Source organism: Mangifera indica, chromosome 16, assembly GCF_011075055.1.
Source record: "Mangifera indica cultivar Alphonso chromosome 16, CATAS_Mindica_2.1, whole genome shotgun sequence".
NCBI classification, from domain to species: Eukaryota; Viridiplantae; Streptophyta; class Magnoliopsida; order Sapindales; family Anacardiaceae; genus Mangifera; species Mangifera indica.
Window position 1 is genome coordinate 3,031,721 of NC_058152.1, and position 16,805 is coordinate 3,048,525.

Below are 16,805 nucleotides of genomic sequence, written 5' to 3' on the forward strand. Positions count from 1 at the left end.
AATAGTCAGACACGTTAAAACCGATGGTCAAATAGTGAGAAACAGCTGCAGGAAGAATTTTCCACGGCAGTCGAGTGCTCCCACCAAGAAAAATACAATTTTTATTTTTTTATTTTTTTATTTTCCAATTAGTCAATTAAATATGAAATGTCTATGGGCTGTGAAACACTTGCGCCGAGACAAAGTGCTGCTAAAGAAATGAAAATGTCCGTGTAATTATATTTTTTGTAGTCTAAATTGATTCGTGATGGTAGACATTCATTTAAATAACTACATTTAAGATGGAGTGAACCTTGTAATATAAAGGGCAATGGAATTATTTTCCTACCAAAAGTTTACTCTTTTTATAAGTTTCTGTTCATTATCTTTTAAAAAACTAAATACTTACCTATAAATCGTTAAAGTTAATTAAATTTGTTAGTTTTAAAATTATATCTCATTTTTTTCTCTTAAACCTTAAAAACTAATAATTTTTCTTCAAACTGAAGTCTTGAAAAAGTTACATTTCCCTCTGGTAGGTTTAGGGTTTCTTCGGCAACAAACTTGATCCCCTTTTTCGATGATGAACTCTCTCCCTTCTTTAGCGATGAACATGTTTGTCAAAGACAAAGATACCATATTTGTTTTTTGTCTTTAGACAAAGACAAAACATCTTTGTCATCAATGAAGACATAGCCTTTTGTCAAAGACGACGTCTATGTCTCTGATGAAGACATTTATTTCCAAAGCAAAGAGAGAGTTCATCTTTGAAGAGAGAGGTTATTGGAGAAGGGAGAAAATTCGTCACTAGAGAAACTTTAAACCTGGTAAGGGAAATATAACTTTTTTAAAGCTTAAGTCTGGAAAAAAAATTTTAGTTTTAGAATTTATGGGAGAAATGAGATAAAATTTTATTTTTTTAATATCATTAGTCAAATGACAATTTTATCTTTAGAACAAACAAATTTTGTTAATTTTAATAGTTTATAAGTGCATATTTGAGTTTTTTAAAGATAATGAATGAAAATTTAAAAAAAGAGTAAACTTGGGGTGGGAATAAGTCTTATTCGGACTAATATAAATATGTGATAAATATGAGATATATGTTAAAGAGTATGCCCCCATAAAAACATTTTTCACCAAATAGGTGTTGCCTTGTATAGTTGTATGGATGAATGAATCGACAAATTCAATCAAAGTTGCTGGCAAAATAATTATTAACAGATCTAATAAACAAACAGGTCAATCTAAGTGTAATATAGGTCAAAACGGGTGCAAATGAAATAAATACAAATTGAGATATACAAGTGATGATTTTGAAAACTCATACCCAATCTTGTGAGTATGTATAAACCCACAAATTACCCGTAATTATTAATTTATTAAGTTTAATACTTTGTTTTTTAGTTATCTTATAAACTTCCAACACAAAATTAATCAAATCATTACTAAAACTTGAAGGGCAACAAATGGTCACCACAAAGGTCCAACAGGTTGACTAAGATGTCAACATAATTGTAGGTTGGACGATGAAACGCAAATGAATAGGTGCGAATATGTATCTAGATGGAGGAAAATATTACAAAAATATGGCTAAATTTCACCATAACTTGTTTGATTAACGCCCAAATGAATGCTTTAATGGGCCAAAATATAGGTCAATGTTACGTGTCAAAAGTGTATATAAATAATATTAGTATATATAAAATATGTTATTATATGATCGGATATTACTTTATTTTTAATTCAAAATCATTCAATCACATAATGACACATTATCTGTATATTCAAATTATATATTAAAAGTGTGTACATATGGTTTTATTTATTGTAGTTATGAGCATTTCACAAAATTATATATATATAATATAATATAAATGTTATTTATAGTTGGTTTTATATTACGAGTAACCCACTCATAGGTATGTCTAACCTGTTCGTTAAAAGGAATCGGAATCGAATATGGTAAATTAAGGCAATCAATTTAATTTACTAAGATAAAAAGTGATTTCTCATGAGGTATATGTATGATTTCATTGGGCTGCAGACGTAACTCAAACTTATATTCTTGCTTCTGCTTTATCGTGTTCACATTATTTTTATCTTTTCTTTTAAAAAGCAAATCTTATTTCAATCAAATTAACCATTCGAGATTGAATCGATTACACTAAAAAAAAACAAAATTTATTACATTAAATAAATCAAAATTTTAATCTAAAAATATCATTAAAAGAGATTTGAACCCTTATTTTTATATTTAAAATCTCAATTCTTTGTCATTCAAATTATCTCTCCAAGGCTAAAACTCCAAATCTTATCAAAATTTGTTTTGGTAACATATGTTGATTCGAGGCTGGGCCTTGGGTGCAAAAGAGCCCAAGTTTGGCAGTGGAATAGGACCCAATTCAAGGCATGCATAATGTGAGTTTGGTTGACGGTTGCTGGTAGCCCAATTATATATCAAAATAAAATTACACCTCTTTGTAATGACCATTGGCCATGAATAAGATTTTAACCACACAAAGAAAAAAATACGCCATCTCCATAATGAACAGAATTACTAATTAATTTGCAAAATTTGATCTTACTTTTATATATATAGTTTAAGTAACGAGGAATCCTATTCATTTTAGGATCGAACTAATCACACCGAATAAGATAAACCTTATGTCTAGTGATCAATCTTTTATATTTTTGTTGATCATTAAGTATGGCACTGGTAAAGGTGAAGAGGAACATAAAGTGACAGGATGGATGATTTGTATAGGCAATGTAGGCTGTAAAACTACGAATGCAGAGGGAAAATTTATTGTTTATGGTGCACACATAATAGTCGTCTACTGATTTCGATGAGAGGAAAATGACTTTTAACAAAAGTGATGCAACAGAAATTAAAACTTGTTTCTGGTAATGCGAAGGAAGAAAAAGAGCAATGCCCATAAAAACTAGCACATGTGAGCTTAATTTTGTTTGAAAATATATATATGGGTGTTTAGGAGTGGATATGTACGGCCGAATCCAAACACCTCTTAGTTTAAGTTTAGTTCAAATAAAAAATGATCTGATTCGAGTTTAATAAGTTAAAATTAAGGATAGTTCGAGTTCAGCTTGAATAAAAAATGATTTTGTTTGGTTCGATTTGATTTCAACTGAAATTTATTATTCGAATTTATGATTTAGATTTATAACTCGAGTTTATGACTTATTGATAAAACGATATTATTTTATTTAAATAATAATCAAAACCATAAATTCAAATCGAATCGAGCTATGAATTCAAACCAAATCGAATCACAAATTTTAATTACTGATTTGAACCATAAATCTAAGTTGAACACGAGCATAACCGTGTTGAACACCTCTTAGCTCGATTTTGACTTAGTTTAAAAAACAAGTTAAATCATTTGATTTGAATTTGGATAAAATGAATATGAACCGAGTTGCGCTGAGTTTCAAAAGTGAGTCGGCTCGGATTAGATATAGCCCTATGAGTCTCTATCTATATCTCTCTACCTCGAGGTCGAGGTCGAGCCATGTAATGAAAAAGAGGAAAGGCTGGCTGAAAGTGTAATCCTCCTAGGTGACCCTACAGAAATCTTTGTAGACTGAAGATATGTAAGTTTTTCTCTATCGTGGCTGGCAATACCCAGAAAGCTTTATAAACAAATTATGCATACAAAAATGGATAAAGTTTAATTCTGATTTCTTTCTGTAAAGGCATATGAAATTGTACAAAAGAGTGGAGAGAGAGAGGTATTGAGAGTTCATCAGAGAATCCAGACTGCATGAATAATCTGAAAAAGATATGATTATATAATAATTAAACACACAAAATAAAGTAGAGAAGAGAAGAGAATAATATTTCATCTTCATGCAACTTAACATAGCTGTTGATTTTTCATATCTTTGCACACTGAATAATATTCATGCTGCTGCAGCTGCTCACTTGCTCTTACTCTCCTTTCTTCTCTTCTGACAGACTTCTTCATTTTTCAAGCCTTTTGCTAAAATCTAAGGCATCCATCATCCTTTTGAGAACTTTGATTCTTGTAATCTTTTTGAGCAAATTATGTTATTGACATTAGTCAATTGCACCTTAAAAGATAGTTTCAGTGGTTATAAAAGTTTTCATATATAAAATAGTATGAGTTCAAATCTCCTCATGTGATATTTCAAAATCAAATTTTTGATTTACTTTCAGTATGGGTTCGATCGTCACTAGACTAGATTTTTACCTCTAAGTTGTGAGGGTTTTAAGTTTGAATTGTGGATATATATATATATATATGTGTGTGTGTGTGTGTGTGTGTGTGTGTGTGTACAGACCTATATTTAGATCCTCACAAGAGGCAACCAAACGTGGAGATCATACTTGACTGGTCCTTATAACGTATGAGGTACTAAGGGATTCTTTTAACTTTGATAGCACCTTATGCACATATGGTATTAGAGCTTTTAAGGTTCGAGTCCTATTGAGAACGGTAGTGGGCATATATGCAAAGTAAGACCAATGTTTAATTTCTATGTGGAGATGTTACTTATGTGGTTCTAGAAACATATAGGGAGTGTTTGATTTAGGTAATGTTTTATTATCAAAATATAAAGATTACCTTAAAAATATAGTACTTAGAAGATTACTTGGTATAAATGATTACTACGTTTGATAAAATTTGATAAGTATAAATAATTATTGTGTTTGGTTAAAAGTAATAAAAGAATACTAGTAAATTATTTTACTTAAATGTCCTTGAATATAATTATTTTTTATAGTATTTGTCATATTAATTAAAATAAATTTATTTTTATCTAAAAAAAATAATAAATAATAATATAATTATAATAAAATTAAGATTATTTTGGTACTCTTTTAATATCTAAGATAAAATTGGTAATCAAATTATTACCTATATTATCTATCATGTTAACATTGATAATAAAATATTATCATAATTTTTTATTATTAATAAATTAAATAAAATAATAAAAAATAAATTATTAAAATAATCTTTAAATATTTGAACTAAACCACTCGTATGGTAATAAAAAATTCTTCTAGTAATTAGTTTAAGTTTTTAGCAAAGATGATACACTGTAACCATGTGTGCACTGCAAGCACCGCCCATAAGTGGCTCAGCTTTGAAAAATCCTAGACGCATTTATTGTGTGTTGGCAACTGGGATGAAACACCAATTTGGAAGAAGAAGCTGTAAAACTACAGCCTGGTTTCCACTACACTTTCTACCGCTAAACCTTACTTAACCAAATGATATATACATTGTATATACGTATACATGTGTTTATATATAGAGGGTACTAGCAGGAGTTAAAATGGGCAAATTACAGTGGGGCTTTTGAATCTTTACTAGCTGGCATGGTTATTTTTGAATCTGTGGTAAAAATTTTGCAGAAGTCATCATCAAGATAAGGTTCTTCAGCTCAAACTTGTACCGGTGAAACTCTTCCTTGAAAACTGACCAGCCCTTGCAGGCCTGTCAACAGACCGACGTCACATCTGTATTGCACCCATTTAATATGCTTATCACTTTCATTTGTACTGTGTGTAACAAGATCTACCATTAGACAGTTCAAACTAAGTTGGAATTAATATTATGAATTGTTTTCAAAAGAGCATTTACTGACTTAGGTGAAGAGAGTTATAGACGGAAGGTAGCCTATAAATAATTTCAACAGTTAACGAGTAAATACCAGCATATACCCACAAAAATAAAATAAAAAGAAAGAAGATGAATTGGGATACATATTTGTTTGCATTTGCACCCGCGTGTAATGGGTTTTTACGGATGGATCGGGTATGTCTATGAATATTTTCAAATCACTCGGGATTTATTTTTTATTTTATTTTTTTAACATTAAATATACCCAATTTAAATTTTCTCTTCACTTGGTATAAACAAATTCAAAGAATTTATATACTAAATACTTTATTATAGTTATTTATTTAATGTTTAATGTTAAAAATTTTCAATTCTATAGAAATTTTTTTTATAATTTGACGTAGGTTTTTGTTTTTTAATTAAATATTTATCTTTTTTATAAAATATTAAAAATTATAAAATAAATATATTAAAATAATTAAAAAATATAAAAAAATTAATATTATCCATTGATCCCCGGATCAACCTATAATCATATACAAATCGATATATTTACCATTTATATCCGTTTTATCCGTATTTATTTTTATCCGGGTCATAAGATATCCATCTGCCTGTTTGCTGGATCTAGAATCGGAAGCAAGAAATGTACGTGACAGTGGCTGACCCGAGAGAAGAATGAAGAGAAAGAGAGAGACGGATCAGTTTCGCCTGTTGTCGATTGTATATACAGTACACAATTTTATCTTTCTCCTTCTCCCTCCTTCCAATGAGTTGTCCCTGTTGTACTGTCTGCTTGTTCACCATTCCCATATCTTCTTTCTTGAATTACACGCTATCTCCTAATTTAATTACAGTTTAACAGGTTAATTATGATTTATGAGTGATAAGATTAGCCATTTTTGAAAACGGTAGCCAGCTATACTGTTAAGTCGAGCATCAACAAATTTAGAAAAGTAAAAAAGGACAAAAATTTACCGAAGACGAAAGGTCATGACGCGGCACAGCCATTGTTGTATTTCCTTTCTGGCGCCCTATGAAACTAGCCACTGTGCTGTCATTTCATATTCCACTGTGTCGAATTATTCAAAGTCCTCTTCTGTTCCTCCTCTCTCTTTGATCTTTCCAAAACCGGCAGAACATTCCGCGCTTCTTTTATTTATGGACTTGCTTTGCCTCTGTCTGCAACTTCATTCATCCTACCTTCTACAATTTTATCCCCAACATTTCATCTCTCAGCAATTTCGGCTGTGTGCGATCGAATTTAATACCGTCCCAGAGCTTTTTTAAATTAAATTAAAAAATTTTAAATCAAATCAAATTAAATTATTTTAAATTTTATACCAAATCAAAAAATATATAATTGAATCTAACTTAGATTATAATTTAAATATATTAAAATAATTAAATTTTAAATATTTAATATTTAATAAAATTAATTGAATTATAATTTTTTTTAAATATAATATAATATAATATAAATATATAAAATATATATGAAATATATATTATGTACATATAAAAAATGATAAAATAAATATTAAAAATAAGTTATATACTTAATTATCTATTAAAAAATTATTTTAAATATAGTTGTATATATGTATTTTTAAAAAATATGATTTATAGTTTAATTTAATTTAAAAATCATTTAAATCATAATTCAAACTAAAAATTATTTTTAAAAAATTTATTAATTTAAATTAATTTATTTTATAAATTAAATTATACTTTATTTTTCGAATTTAAACAAATTATGTACGTCCTTGTCTTCAGTCCCAACATTAAACATGAGAATATGCCGTGCTTTCACACTGTTAATATGTTGACCATTTCTGAATTTTTGTTCTTGTAATCGCTCCACGTGTCAACTGTAAGAAGAGATGATACCGGCCTGTCATCCTATCATTACACAGTTTGTTAGGCTACTAACCTTATGAAATTTGATTTGATGTGTGTGAAACTGCAGCGGCGGAGGGAGGGTGGCCATGGGGTCAGCTGCCACCCTGACTTTGAATTTTTTATATTATAATATATATAATATTAATAAAACTTTTAAACTAATAAAACAATTCAAGTATTTTGAATACATTAAGAAAATATGTAAATAATTTATTCTTGCATAACCAAATAATTTTTAATTAAAAATAAAATAATATTAAATTATATAATTATATATAAATTAAAAGATTATTCTCATTTAAAATTTAATATAGTCTTAAATTTTTATTTGAAAGTGATACGAATAAATACTCTTTAAATCAGTGCTAAACTCCAATTGCAAAATTTATTTCGATAAATTGCTTAGCTTCTCATTAATCTGTTTCCATTGGCTCATCTGGTAAAGGTAATCCTCTTATCCTCCAACTCGATACTAATGCAATTATCATAAAATTTTAAAAACTCAAATATTCACCTATATATAATTAAAATTAATAAGATTCGTTAAAAACATTATTTAACTAATAATATTAAAAAATAAAATTTTATCTTATTTTTTCTTTTATTCACTAATTAATGATTAAAATTAATAAAATTTGTTAAAAATATCATTTAATCAATAATATTAAAAAAATAAAATTTTATTTCGTTTCTTCTCTTAGTTTAAAAAATTAACAAATTTTTTCACTCAAAAGTTTAAAAAGTCATAGTTTCCTTTTGCTAGGGTTTATTATTCTTTCTCCATTTTGTTGACCATCATCTTTATTGTCGATCGATAGCTGATACTCAATTTCTGTCCCTTTTGATGATGTATCTCTCTCCGAAGCTCTCTCTTAATGGACGAATTCTTTGTCTAAATAGCAAAAAATTCATCAAATTCAAACGAAACCTTCGTATGAATTATACTTTATTTGTGTACCTAATTTATATTTTTAAAATTTATTCCCATAACATTTTCCTTCTAAATTATATTCATTTGATTATGTAATCGAAAATAAAGTTGGGATTTCAGGTATAATGATTTGATTAAGAGTCGCACGTTTTCTCCTCAAAATTCAAAAACATGAAAACGGACAAGCTTCGTCTGATACGGTCAACGCTTTTTTACCCATTTTGGTGGGCCACACGCCAATTCTAATCATACTTTTGGCGCGTTTCATACACGCTCTTTCCATCACCTCAAGTACCACTATTTAGTGATTAATTTTTGGATTAAATATTATTTTAACAATTCATATTTTATATTTTATAATATAATCAATAATCAAATAATTTAATTATTATTTATTAAAATTTAAAAAATATATACTTATTTTCAATTAATTGTATTTAAATATATTTAAAAAACAATAATGTAATATTTTTTATTACATTTAATAAATACAATAATTATTTATTTAAAAATTATAAATTAGAAGGTGTAAAACACACTGTCGGAAAGTGCGAGTAAAAATATATATAGAGATAAAAACAGTAGAGTAAGGAGAGGCTTTTGTAAGAGATTTACCATCAGCGTGTAACATTTTTGCTTTCCTTTTTCTTTTTCTTTCTTTATCTAAAAACCCTGCGCACGCTGCTCTTTAATAAACTTTCAGTATTTTTTTATTTACTTAAATTTTATTTTAATTTTTATCAAAAATTTTTTTGCCTCCCTTATTTACTCTCATCGCCGTATATGATAGTCGAATCATATATTATAAAAATCTAAACTTTTGTAATTTGTATTTATCATATAATATATATTTTATAAAATAATGTAATAAAATATTTAGAATTTATTTTTTCTTGACGGCCAAAAACTAAAAGTATTCAAAAATATCTAATAATTGAATCAAATCAATTTTTAAATAGAAAGCCGAACCAAAAAAAATTATTTGAAAAATTTGTTCAAATATCGATTCAAGAATATAGAAAATTGGTTTTTCGATTTAGTTATTGGTTTGCCAATTTTTTAAAACCAGCTAATCAAACTAAACTAAATCGGTTTTTAAAAAATTAAATAAGGAATTACTAAAATATTGAGTATTCTTTCAAAAGAATTAAAAAATTAAATAAAATAATCATTTGAAATTAGGTTTAAAACTAATTAACCAAAAAATCAGTTTAATTAATTAGTAATTTTAGTTTGATTCAAAATTAATTAATTTGGTTTTAGTTTATAATTTTTCCAAACCAAAAATTTAATTTAATTTAAAAAATTATCAAATTGTTCAAAAAAATTAATATGTATTATATATAATTAGTAAAAGGAAAAGAAAAGCAAAGCAAAGAAATGTTAAAAGTGAAAAAAAAAAAAAAACTACAAGGGAATAAAAAGGACAGGCGTGAAAGTTTCCACAGATAAAAACCCTCTTAGTTCCTCGCAACATTTCTCCTGCTGTCACAGTAGAGCCTATAAAGAGAGAGAGAAAGAGAGTAGTAGCAAGTGACAAATAGCAAATGACAAGATTTGGGATTTGAAAATATAATGAGCGAAGGCTTCAATCTTCTTCTTCTTATTTGAGGAAGATGGCTTTGCTTGAAGAAGAGACTCAACAGCTACAAACACATTCCAATATGCTTGATGGTCTTTTGTGTGACGAGGAGGGTAGTTGTTTTGAGGATGAGAGTGTTACTGAGTTTGAAAATGCAAAATGTGGAGAAAAGGACTCAGCTTTATCAACTGTTGTTGTTGAACATGACTTGTTTTGGGACGATGCTGAGTTATCAGCTTTGATTTCGAAAGAAAATGGGACTCGTGTTCATGCTAGTGACTTAATCTATGATGGGCTTTTAGTGTTTGTTCGTGAAGAGGCTATAGAGTGGATATTCAAGGTTAAGGCTATCTTTGGCTTCAATGCTTTGACTGCTGTTCTTGCTATCAATTACTTTGATAGGTTCATTTCAAGCTTTAAGTTTCAAAGAGACACTCCATGGATGGGTCAACTTACTGCTGTCACTTGTTTGTCACTTGCTGCCAAAGTTGAGGAGACCCAAGTCCCACTTCTTTTGGACTTGCAAGTATGTATTTCTGTTGATTTTGGATCTGGGTGTTTGTTGAAATGCCACTTCTTTACTCTTTTTTTTTTTTTTTTGGTGTTATTTTACTTTTCACTAATTTAATGCGGGTTCTGTGTTGCGTTTATTTGTGTGCTTATTGATGTCATTTAGCCATAAAGTTTTGGTTTTTCATTTGTGCTGTGTTTATTGAACTTGTTATATCATAAATGTAAGGCTTTGTGTTATGTTTAGGTGGAGGAATCAGAGTATGTTTTTGAATCTAAGACTATTCAGAAAATGGAGATTCTGGTGCTTTCCACGCTTAATTGGAGGATGAATCCGGTGACACCAATTTCTTTCTTTGATCATATCGTAAGAAGGCTTGGTTTGAAGACTCACCTGCATTGGGAGTTCATGCGTAGGTGTGAGAACTTGCTTCTCTCTGTCATCGTAGGTAAGAAATCTTTATCTATTATTTCAAGTTTGTTTTTCCTGTTACAAACTTGGAATAGGAAATCGACTGTTAATTCACTCCTCACATGTGGGTTTCTGAATGTTGACATGTAAGATTTTATTTGATTCCAGACTCAAGGTTTATAGCTTATCCTCCTTCTGTATTGGCTTCTGCAACAATGCTGCAAGTTATTAAGGAGGTTGAGCCTCTTAATCATGTGGAATACCAAACTCAGCTTATGAGTGTGCTCAAAATCAGTGAGGTTTGAAATTTAGTTACAACTTACAGGGGTTATTCTGTCTTTCCTTATAATCTCTGCACTTGTTGATTGATCAAAATTTGATTTCCTAATATTTGCATTCCCTTTGAACAGGATAAAGTCAAGGAGTGTTACATGCTTATCCTGGAAGTAGCAAGCAGCCATAGAAGGCGCCACAAACGCAGGAGTCCATCTCAATCTGCACCTGGAAGCCCAAACGCTGTTATTGATGCATCTTTCAGTTCTGACGACTCAAATGATTCATGGACTTCATCATCATCAGTCTCATCTACGCCTGTGCCTCGATTCAAAAGGATCAGAGCCAATGTTCAACAGACGCCAGTACCTTCACAAAGTACGTTTGTGGATGTGCTTAGCAGCCTGCATTAATCTATCTTTCCTAGCATCTACCACAGAACATGTTATTATACTATCCCTCTTTTAGTATATCTTTGAGGTGCAAATAACTTTGTATGTCATGCTTTATTTATCATTTCCTTTCTCGCCAAAACTTTGGTGTGGAATCAAGGAAAGACAAGCTACAATTCACTCTCTGCCTTGTTGAATTTAGTTGGGAAATGGCATGGTTTGAGAATGAATGAGCAGATTGGCGGTTTATATCCTCATTGCATACAGTTAGTCTGATTGGCATCTCTTTATAATTTTACAATCATGTTGATAAACATCAGCATGTGCCTCATCAACACCATCATTACCATTATCTGCCCATCAATCTCATTAATTTAGGTGTGAGCTCCCTGTAGGGGGTAAAGTCTTTGCTGTTTTTCTTCAATGATAAAATTGATCAATTGAGAGTTTTCCTTGGAAGTGTAGATGACTGGTGAATGCCTTGGTTGTAGACTGAAATATGAATATTACTGTGAGCAATAGGCATGAATCTTTAGTCTCAATCCCTTAAGTAGAACATCAGAAACATTGGTGAGGTCCCTGCCATGTAACAATAGGGTAAAGTTCTGAAGGAATTATGACAATAGCCAAATTTATCGTGCACACAGTTTTTTCGTCATCAATATATCTCTCTTTAACTACTCAAGGGTTTCCGGTGTTCTGTTAAGTTAGCAGATTTCCTTTATACTTGTTCATACTCTGCTATGTGTATTAGCTGATCTTGTGGAATTATGGATATCTTTCACTAAGCCAAGTATATAGCTAGTTCGATTGAATTCGATGTACACTTTTTGTGGTTCAACATCTATACTTCCCATTTTTCTTATAACATGATATGTTGTTTCCGTCAACACAACGGCAGTCTTCTGGCTTCCCGTCTGGTGCGGCCCTGTAGTTTTTTTCACTGTTGTGGCTTCTTGGGACTTGGGAGTGTTCTGTCAAAACATTTTCACTGCTTTCTCATTATTTTGTTGGGTTACAACTTGGCAAATTGCAAAATATTTAGTCATTTAAGATCAAGCGATTGTTGCAGGCAAAAGATTATGCTAATACTGGATTAGTTTTAGTAATTTCATTGTACATGCATTCCATACATTTTTTTGCACAAAAATTCCAGAATTCTAATACATGCTTGTCCTTGCTTCTCACCTTATATAAGTTGGGTTAAATTGACTGGTTAAATGCTTCGGTCGCCTATTCTAGTCCTCATCTCCTGTTGCCAATTCTAATCCTCATCTCATGTTGGCATACAATGCTAGAAATAACTTTTAGTAATAATTTTTTATGCTTCCTCAAGCAAACTATATGGAAGAAGGTTTGGGTTTGAGTTTTTGTTACATTTGTAAAATTTTGACTTATTTGGTACAATGGTTGTAGGTAATCAATATAGATGGGATTCTTGATTACCTATAAAAAGTATATATACAAACTACACTGAAGTATCTATTGCAAAATATGCTGTGTGTTCTGTAATTCACCCGCAAACAGTTGGGCTAAATACGTGTTTTACCTGATTGACTTGGAACAGATAGATGGGTTTTCTATTCTTTGAATTATTCAGAATCCCATCACATAAATTTGCTTTGTAGGGATGTCCTGTTACTCCTGTATTAAAAAGTTACACAGGAAAAATATTCATTTCAACAGAAGTCAAAAAGGAAAGAGTTCTGTTGATAAATTTTGGCAGTTAATAATTCCGAGAGAGATCAATACGTGGAGATTTGTACTAGAAAGGCAATAATGACTATGAGTCTGACCATGCCAGAACTTGGTAATTTTTATGGTACTGTTTCTGCTTTTGTAGGTAAGTATGGTTTGACATTAATCTCATGATGCTTTTGTTTTAATCATCAGCTAAGGCTGTGGGGACTATCCTTCATAATAGCCCTGGAATCATATAATAAATACTTGCTATTGAATGTTGTTTTCTAGTACTGATTTAATAGTAATCTGGGTTTTCCATTTGGTTAAATGAACAGATTCTCTTTAAATGAGCTGCAAAGTATTTATTCAAATTTGGGAAATGTTCTGTTTTTACCAAACTTTTTCCTGGTGCACAGTGTAAAATTTAATGTACATGAACAACCATAAACATTCAATCCTAGTTCACATGATACATATGTTATAAAATATTGAATTAAAATTTTTTAGGATTATAAGAATACATAGGACGTTATCATGCAATCTAAATGTATAAAATTTTCAAAATTCTCTGTATTGAAGTAACAAGTTTTTCGTTCTTAAAATCTCTTCTGAATGGCAACTTTAAATAAGTAAAACTATATTGTATAGGTATTAGAGAGGAACGTAACCCATATATAATTGGTAAATAAACCTCTTCAAACATCTAATAAACCTAAACTCAACACTAATGTTGTCTATTCATTTCATAACTTATAAGTGTATTGAATTTATCTTTATTGATAATTTAAGTTCATTTGTTAAATATAATTAAATTATTTAATTATTCGATTTTATTTAAATTAAAATCATATAATTAATGTTTGCTCAGGGGGAAATTTTCTAACATGTCATGCAAAGTCAAGCCATGTACCACATTACCATAATGGCCATAGTATTTAATAATCACCATACCCCCTTTCTGCACTTCCCCATGTGCAATTATGAGTCTTTTAACTGGGGATTTAGGATTTCAGATAGCATGTTAAATTTAAATCCAACTTCATCTGAATATTTGCAGTATTACTTTCTGAAAGTATGAAAATTTTCTCTAATGGGATTTGGGAAAATATAAGTCCGTAAAACCAGAGTAATGATTTCAGCTTTCAAAACTTACATTTCCATGGGATGTTCCAGGTAAATAAATCCAGTACCCTCCGAAAAGGGCTTCTTCTAATCATTGGTAAAATCCATTGATTTAACTATTGAACAATGTAACAATTCAACAAGACATGAAAAGAGGGAGATGTTTGTCCTTCTTGTATAATTTCTGTCCTCACATGCCTGAAGAAGAAGAGGCCTCAAGTGAAGGGGAAACAAGAAAGCTAAGTTTGGAAATTGCATGCAGAATAGGTCAGAGTTTGATAATATGAACAAAAGAGTAAGTAGTGAACATGTGATAGAACAGAAAATTGTCAAAACTTGAGTACTCTCTTGTTCTTTTCTCTCATACTGTTGCTTAAATAGAACTGCTCTGATTGTGTATCAGAAAGAGAAATTTTAGACACTTTTAGTTATTCCAGTTTCCTCAAATCTTTGCAATTCAAGAAATTTACCCAATAAAATCTGATTCAATTTTCATCCCTTCTAGTGGGCTAATTGTAGTTTTGGCTTCAAAGTCTGTAGAGTCTTTGCATTGGTAACACAAAAGACTAGAAATTCAATATCTTCACAGCACCAGTTGTCCTTTGTTCTTTCATGCAAGCGGGATACTGTGGCAAAAATTACCTGTGATACTATAAAATGGATGACAGCCCAGCAAAAGAAGCTTCTGCTATCTATTTCATTAATATTGCTACCAACTTAATAAATTTTCTCTTCGGACAAGATGACAAATCTCTGCAAATTGTGTTCGGGAAATGTCCAACCTGTTATTGAAGGTATCTGTGCCCCATAATCTTCAAATTGAAATTGATGGCGGGACCTTTGGCAAAATGTCAAAACTAAACTTCTAATTTACCTAATACAATAGTTGTAGGATTAGTCATTAAACCTAAATTTTCAACTACTTGGTGTGGTTGACTCTAAAGACACAGTCCGACTCAAATAAGGTTTTCTCTTTACAAAAAAAAAAATTGATGGCAGGGCATTGAACATGTGAAGCTGAAAACCAGAAGCTAGGAATGAAGATACAGAGACCTACCTAACTTTGAGGTCATAAGTAAGTTTCAAATCATCGTCACAGTAGAGATTAATCAGACCCAGATTGAGAATTCAATATAATAAGGATGTTGGACTTTAGTAATAATGCAGTTCATTCATTGATCTGGAAATGCACATGTTACATCCATTATTGAATGCTCTATTTGAAATTATCATTGCAAATGAAGACTGCACTTTTCACATATGCCTGTTTTTTTCTTTCTTTATATTAAAGTCCTTCTAATGCTAGATTTTGATAATAATGTTTGATTCTGTAATATATAGTTAATATTTTTATAATATGACAGGTTTCATCTCTTCAGAAAGTAAATTCAAACTTCATTCATTAAAAATTCCTCTGCTATTACATGGGTTAATCTTATACTCACATATTTATTACAGCCAAATTCTTGGTGATGATTAACTTGTGCAATAAATCTTCAGAAATATAAATTCCCCACTACCATAACTCCTGAACTGACGACAAGAGAAGACTTGTCATTACAGTAGTCAATGATCAAATTATAGTGAAGAAAGCCTTCAGCTAATTTAATTGATTATTTAGAAGAGCTACTTTGGTGGTGCTGCCACAGAGGAGATGGAAAATAATTATGTCCTTTTTATAAGGGCCCAACCCACCCAAGGTTTCGTCATCTTTATCTGACCGAAAATCTGCATCAAACAATTTTGGAGATGTTGATCTTCAGCAGAATAAAGACGAATCGCTTCATCTCATCGTCAAACAAAGATTGGTTATCTTCGTCTTACAAAAATGAGATGGTGGAAAGGTTAACCGCATGAGAAGAAGATAGTGGAAAAGTCGGCCAACAGTGGGAACAGATTCTGATCGTCAAAGAAAGAAGAAAAAACCCTTAGGGGAAAAAGTAAACTTTTTTAAACTTTTGATTGGAGAAAATTTTTAGTTTTTTAAATTAAAGAGAGGATAATAAGATAAAATTTTATTGTTAAATGATAATTTTATTTTTAACCTTAATAGAAAATTTTAATAAAAGAATAAAATTTTAGGTTTTTGAAATTTTGCGAGGGAGAGTTTGGAAATATACTAAACTTTGGGTGGAAATAAGTCTTTTGGCTTTTTAAAAATTCCTTTGATTTGGAGAAATCATATGCATTTTTTTTTTATAACAAAGAATCTCACCTGAATCGAACTACCCCTTCAAAGTCAAATCAATCATATCAAATAGGTAAAACCTTAGATCCAATGATCGATTCCATAGCATGATATGCATCTCTATCATGCTTATTTCCTCTTCTCTATTTCCTTTCAATCCAAATGGCGTTAATGACATAAATACACTTTTGAAATAAGCAGTTTTCATCAATAAAT

The 16,805-nt window shown here is 30.2% G+C and overlaps 1 protein-coding gene across 1 annotated transcript; it reads left to right on the forward strand.

Moving 5' to 3' along the window:
- Positions 1-9,905: 9,905 nt before the first annotated feature.
- On the forward strand, positions 9,906-11,845 carry LOC123199491 (cyclin-D3-3-like). Its single transcript, XM_044614520.1, has 4 exons — positions 9,906-10,535; positions 10,767-10,968; positions 11,100-11,230; positions 11,342-11,845. Exons 1-4 carry the CDS (start codon positions 10,044-10,046, stop codon positions 11,615-11,617), a joined length of 1,101 nt encoding a protein of 366 aa, XP_044470455.1. The 5' UTR covers positions 9,906-10,043; the 3' UTR covers positions 11,618-11,845.
- The last annotated feature ends 4,960 nt before the right edge of the window (positions 11,846-16,805 follow it).

What these genes read in the sequence shown, in the direction of transcription:
- LOC123199491 (XM_044614520.1), top strand. Translation starts at nt 10,044, where the DNA reads ATGGCTTTGCTTGAAGAAGAGACTCAACAGCTACAAACACATTCCAAT. An exon ending in CACTTCTTTTGGACTTGCAA is followed by an intron (nt 10,536 to 10,766) that starts GTATGTATTTCT and finishes TGTTATGTTTAG; the next exon opens with GTGGAGGAATCAGAGTATGT. An exon ending in GCTTCTCTCTGTCATCGTAG is followed by an intron (nt 10,969 to 11,099) that starts GTAAGAAATCTT and finishes ATTTGATTCCAG; the next exon opens with ACTCAAGGTTTATAGCTTAT.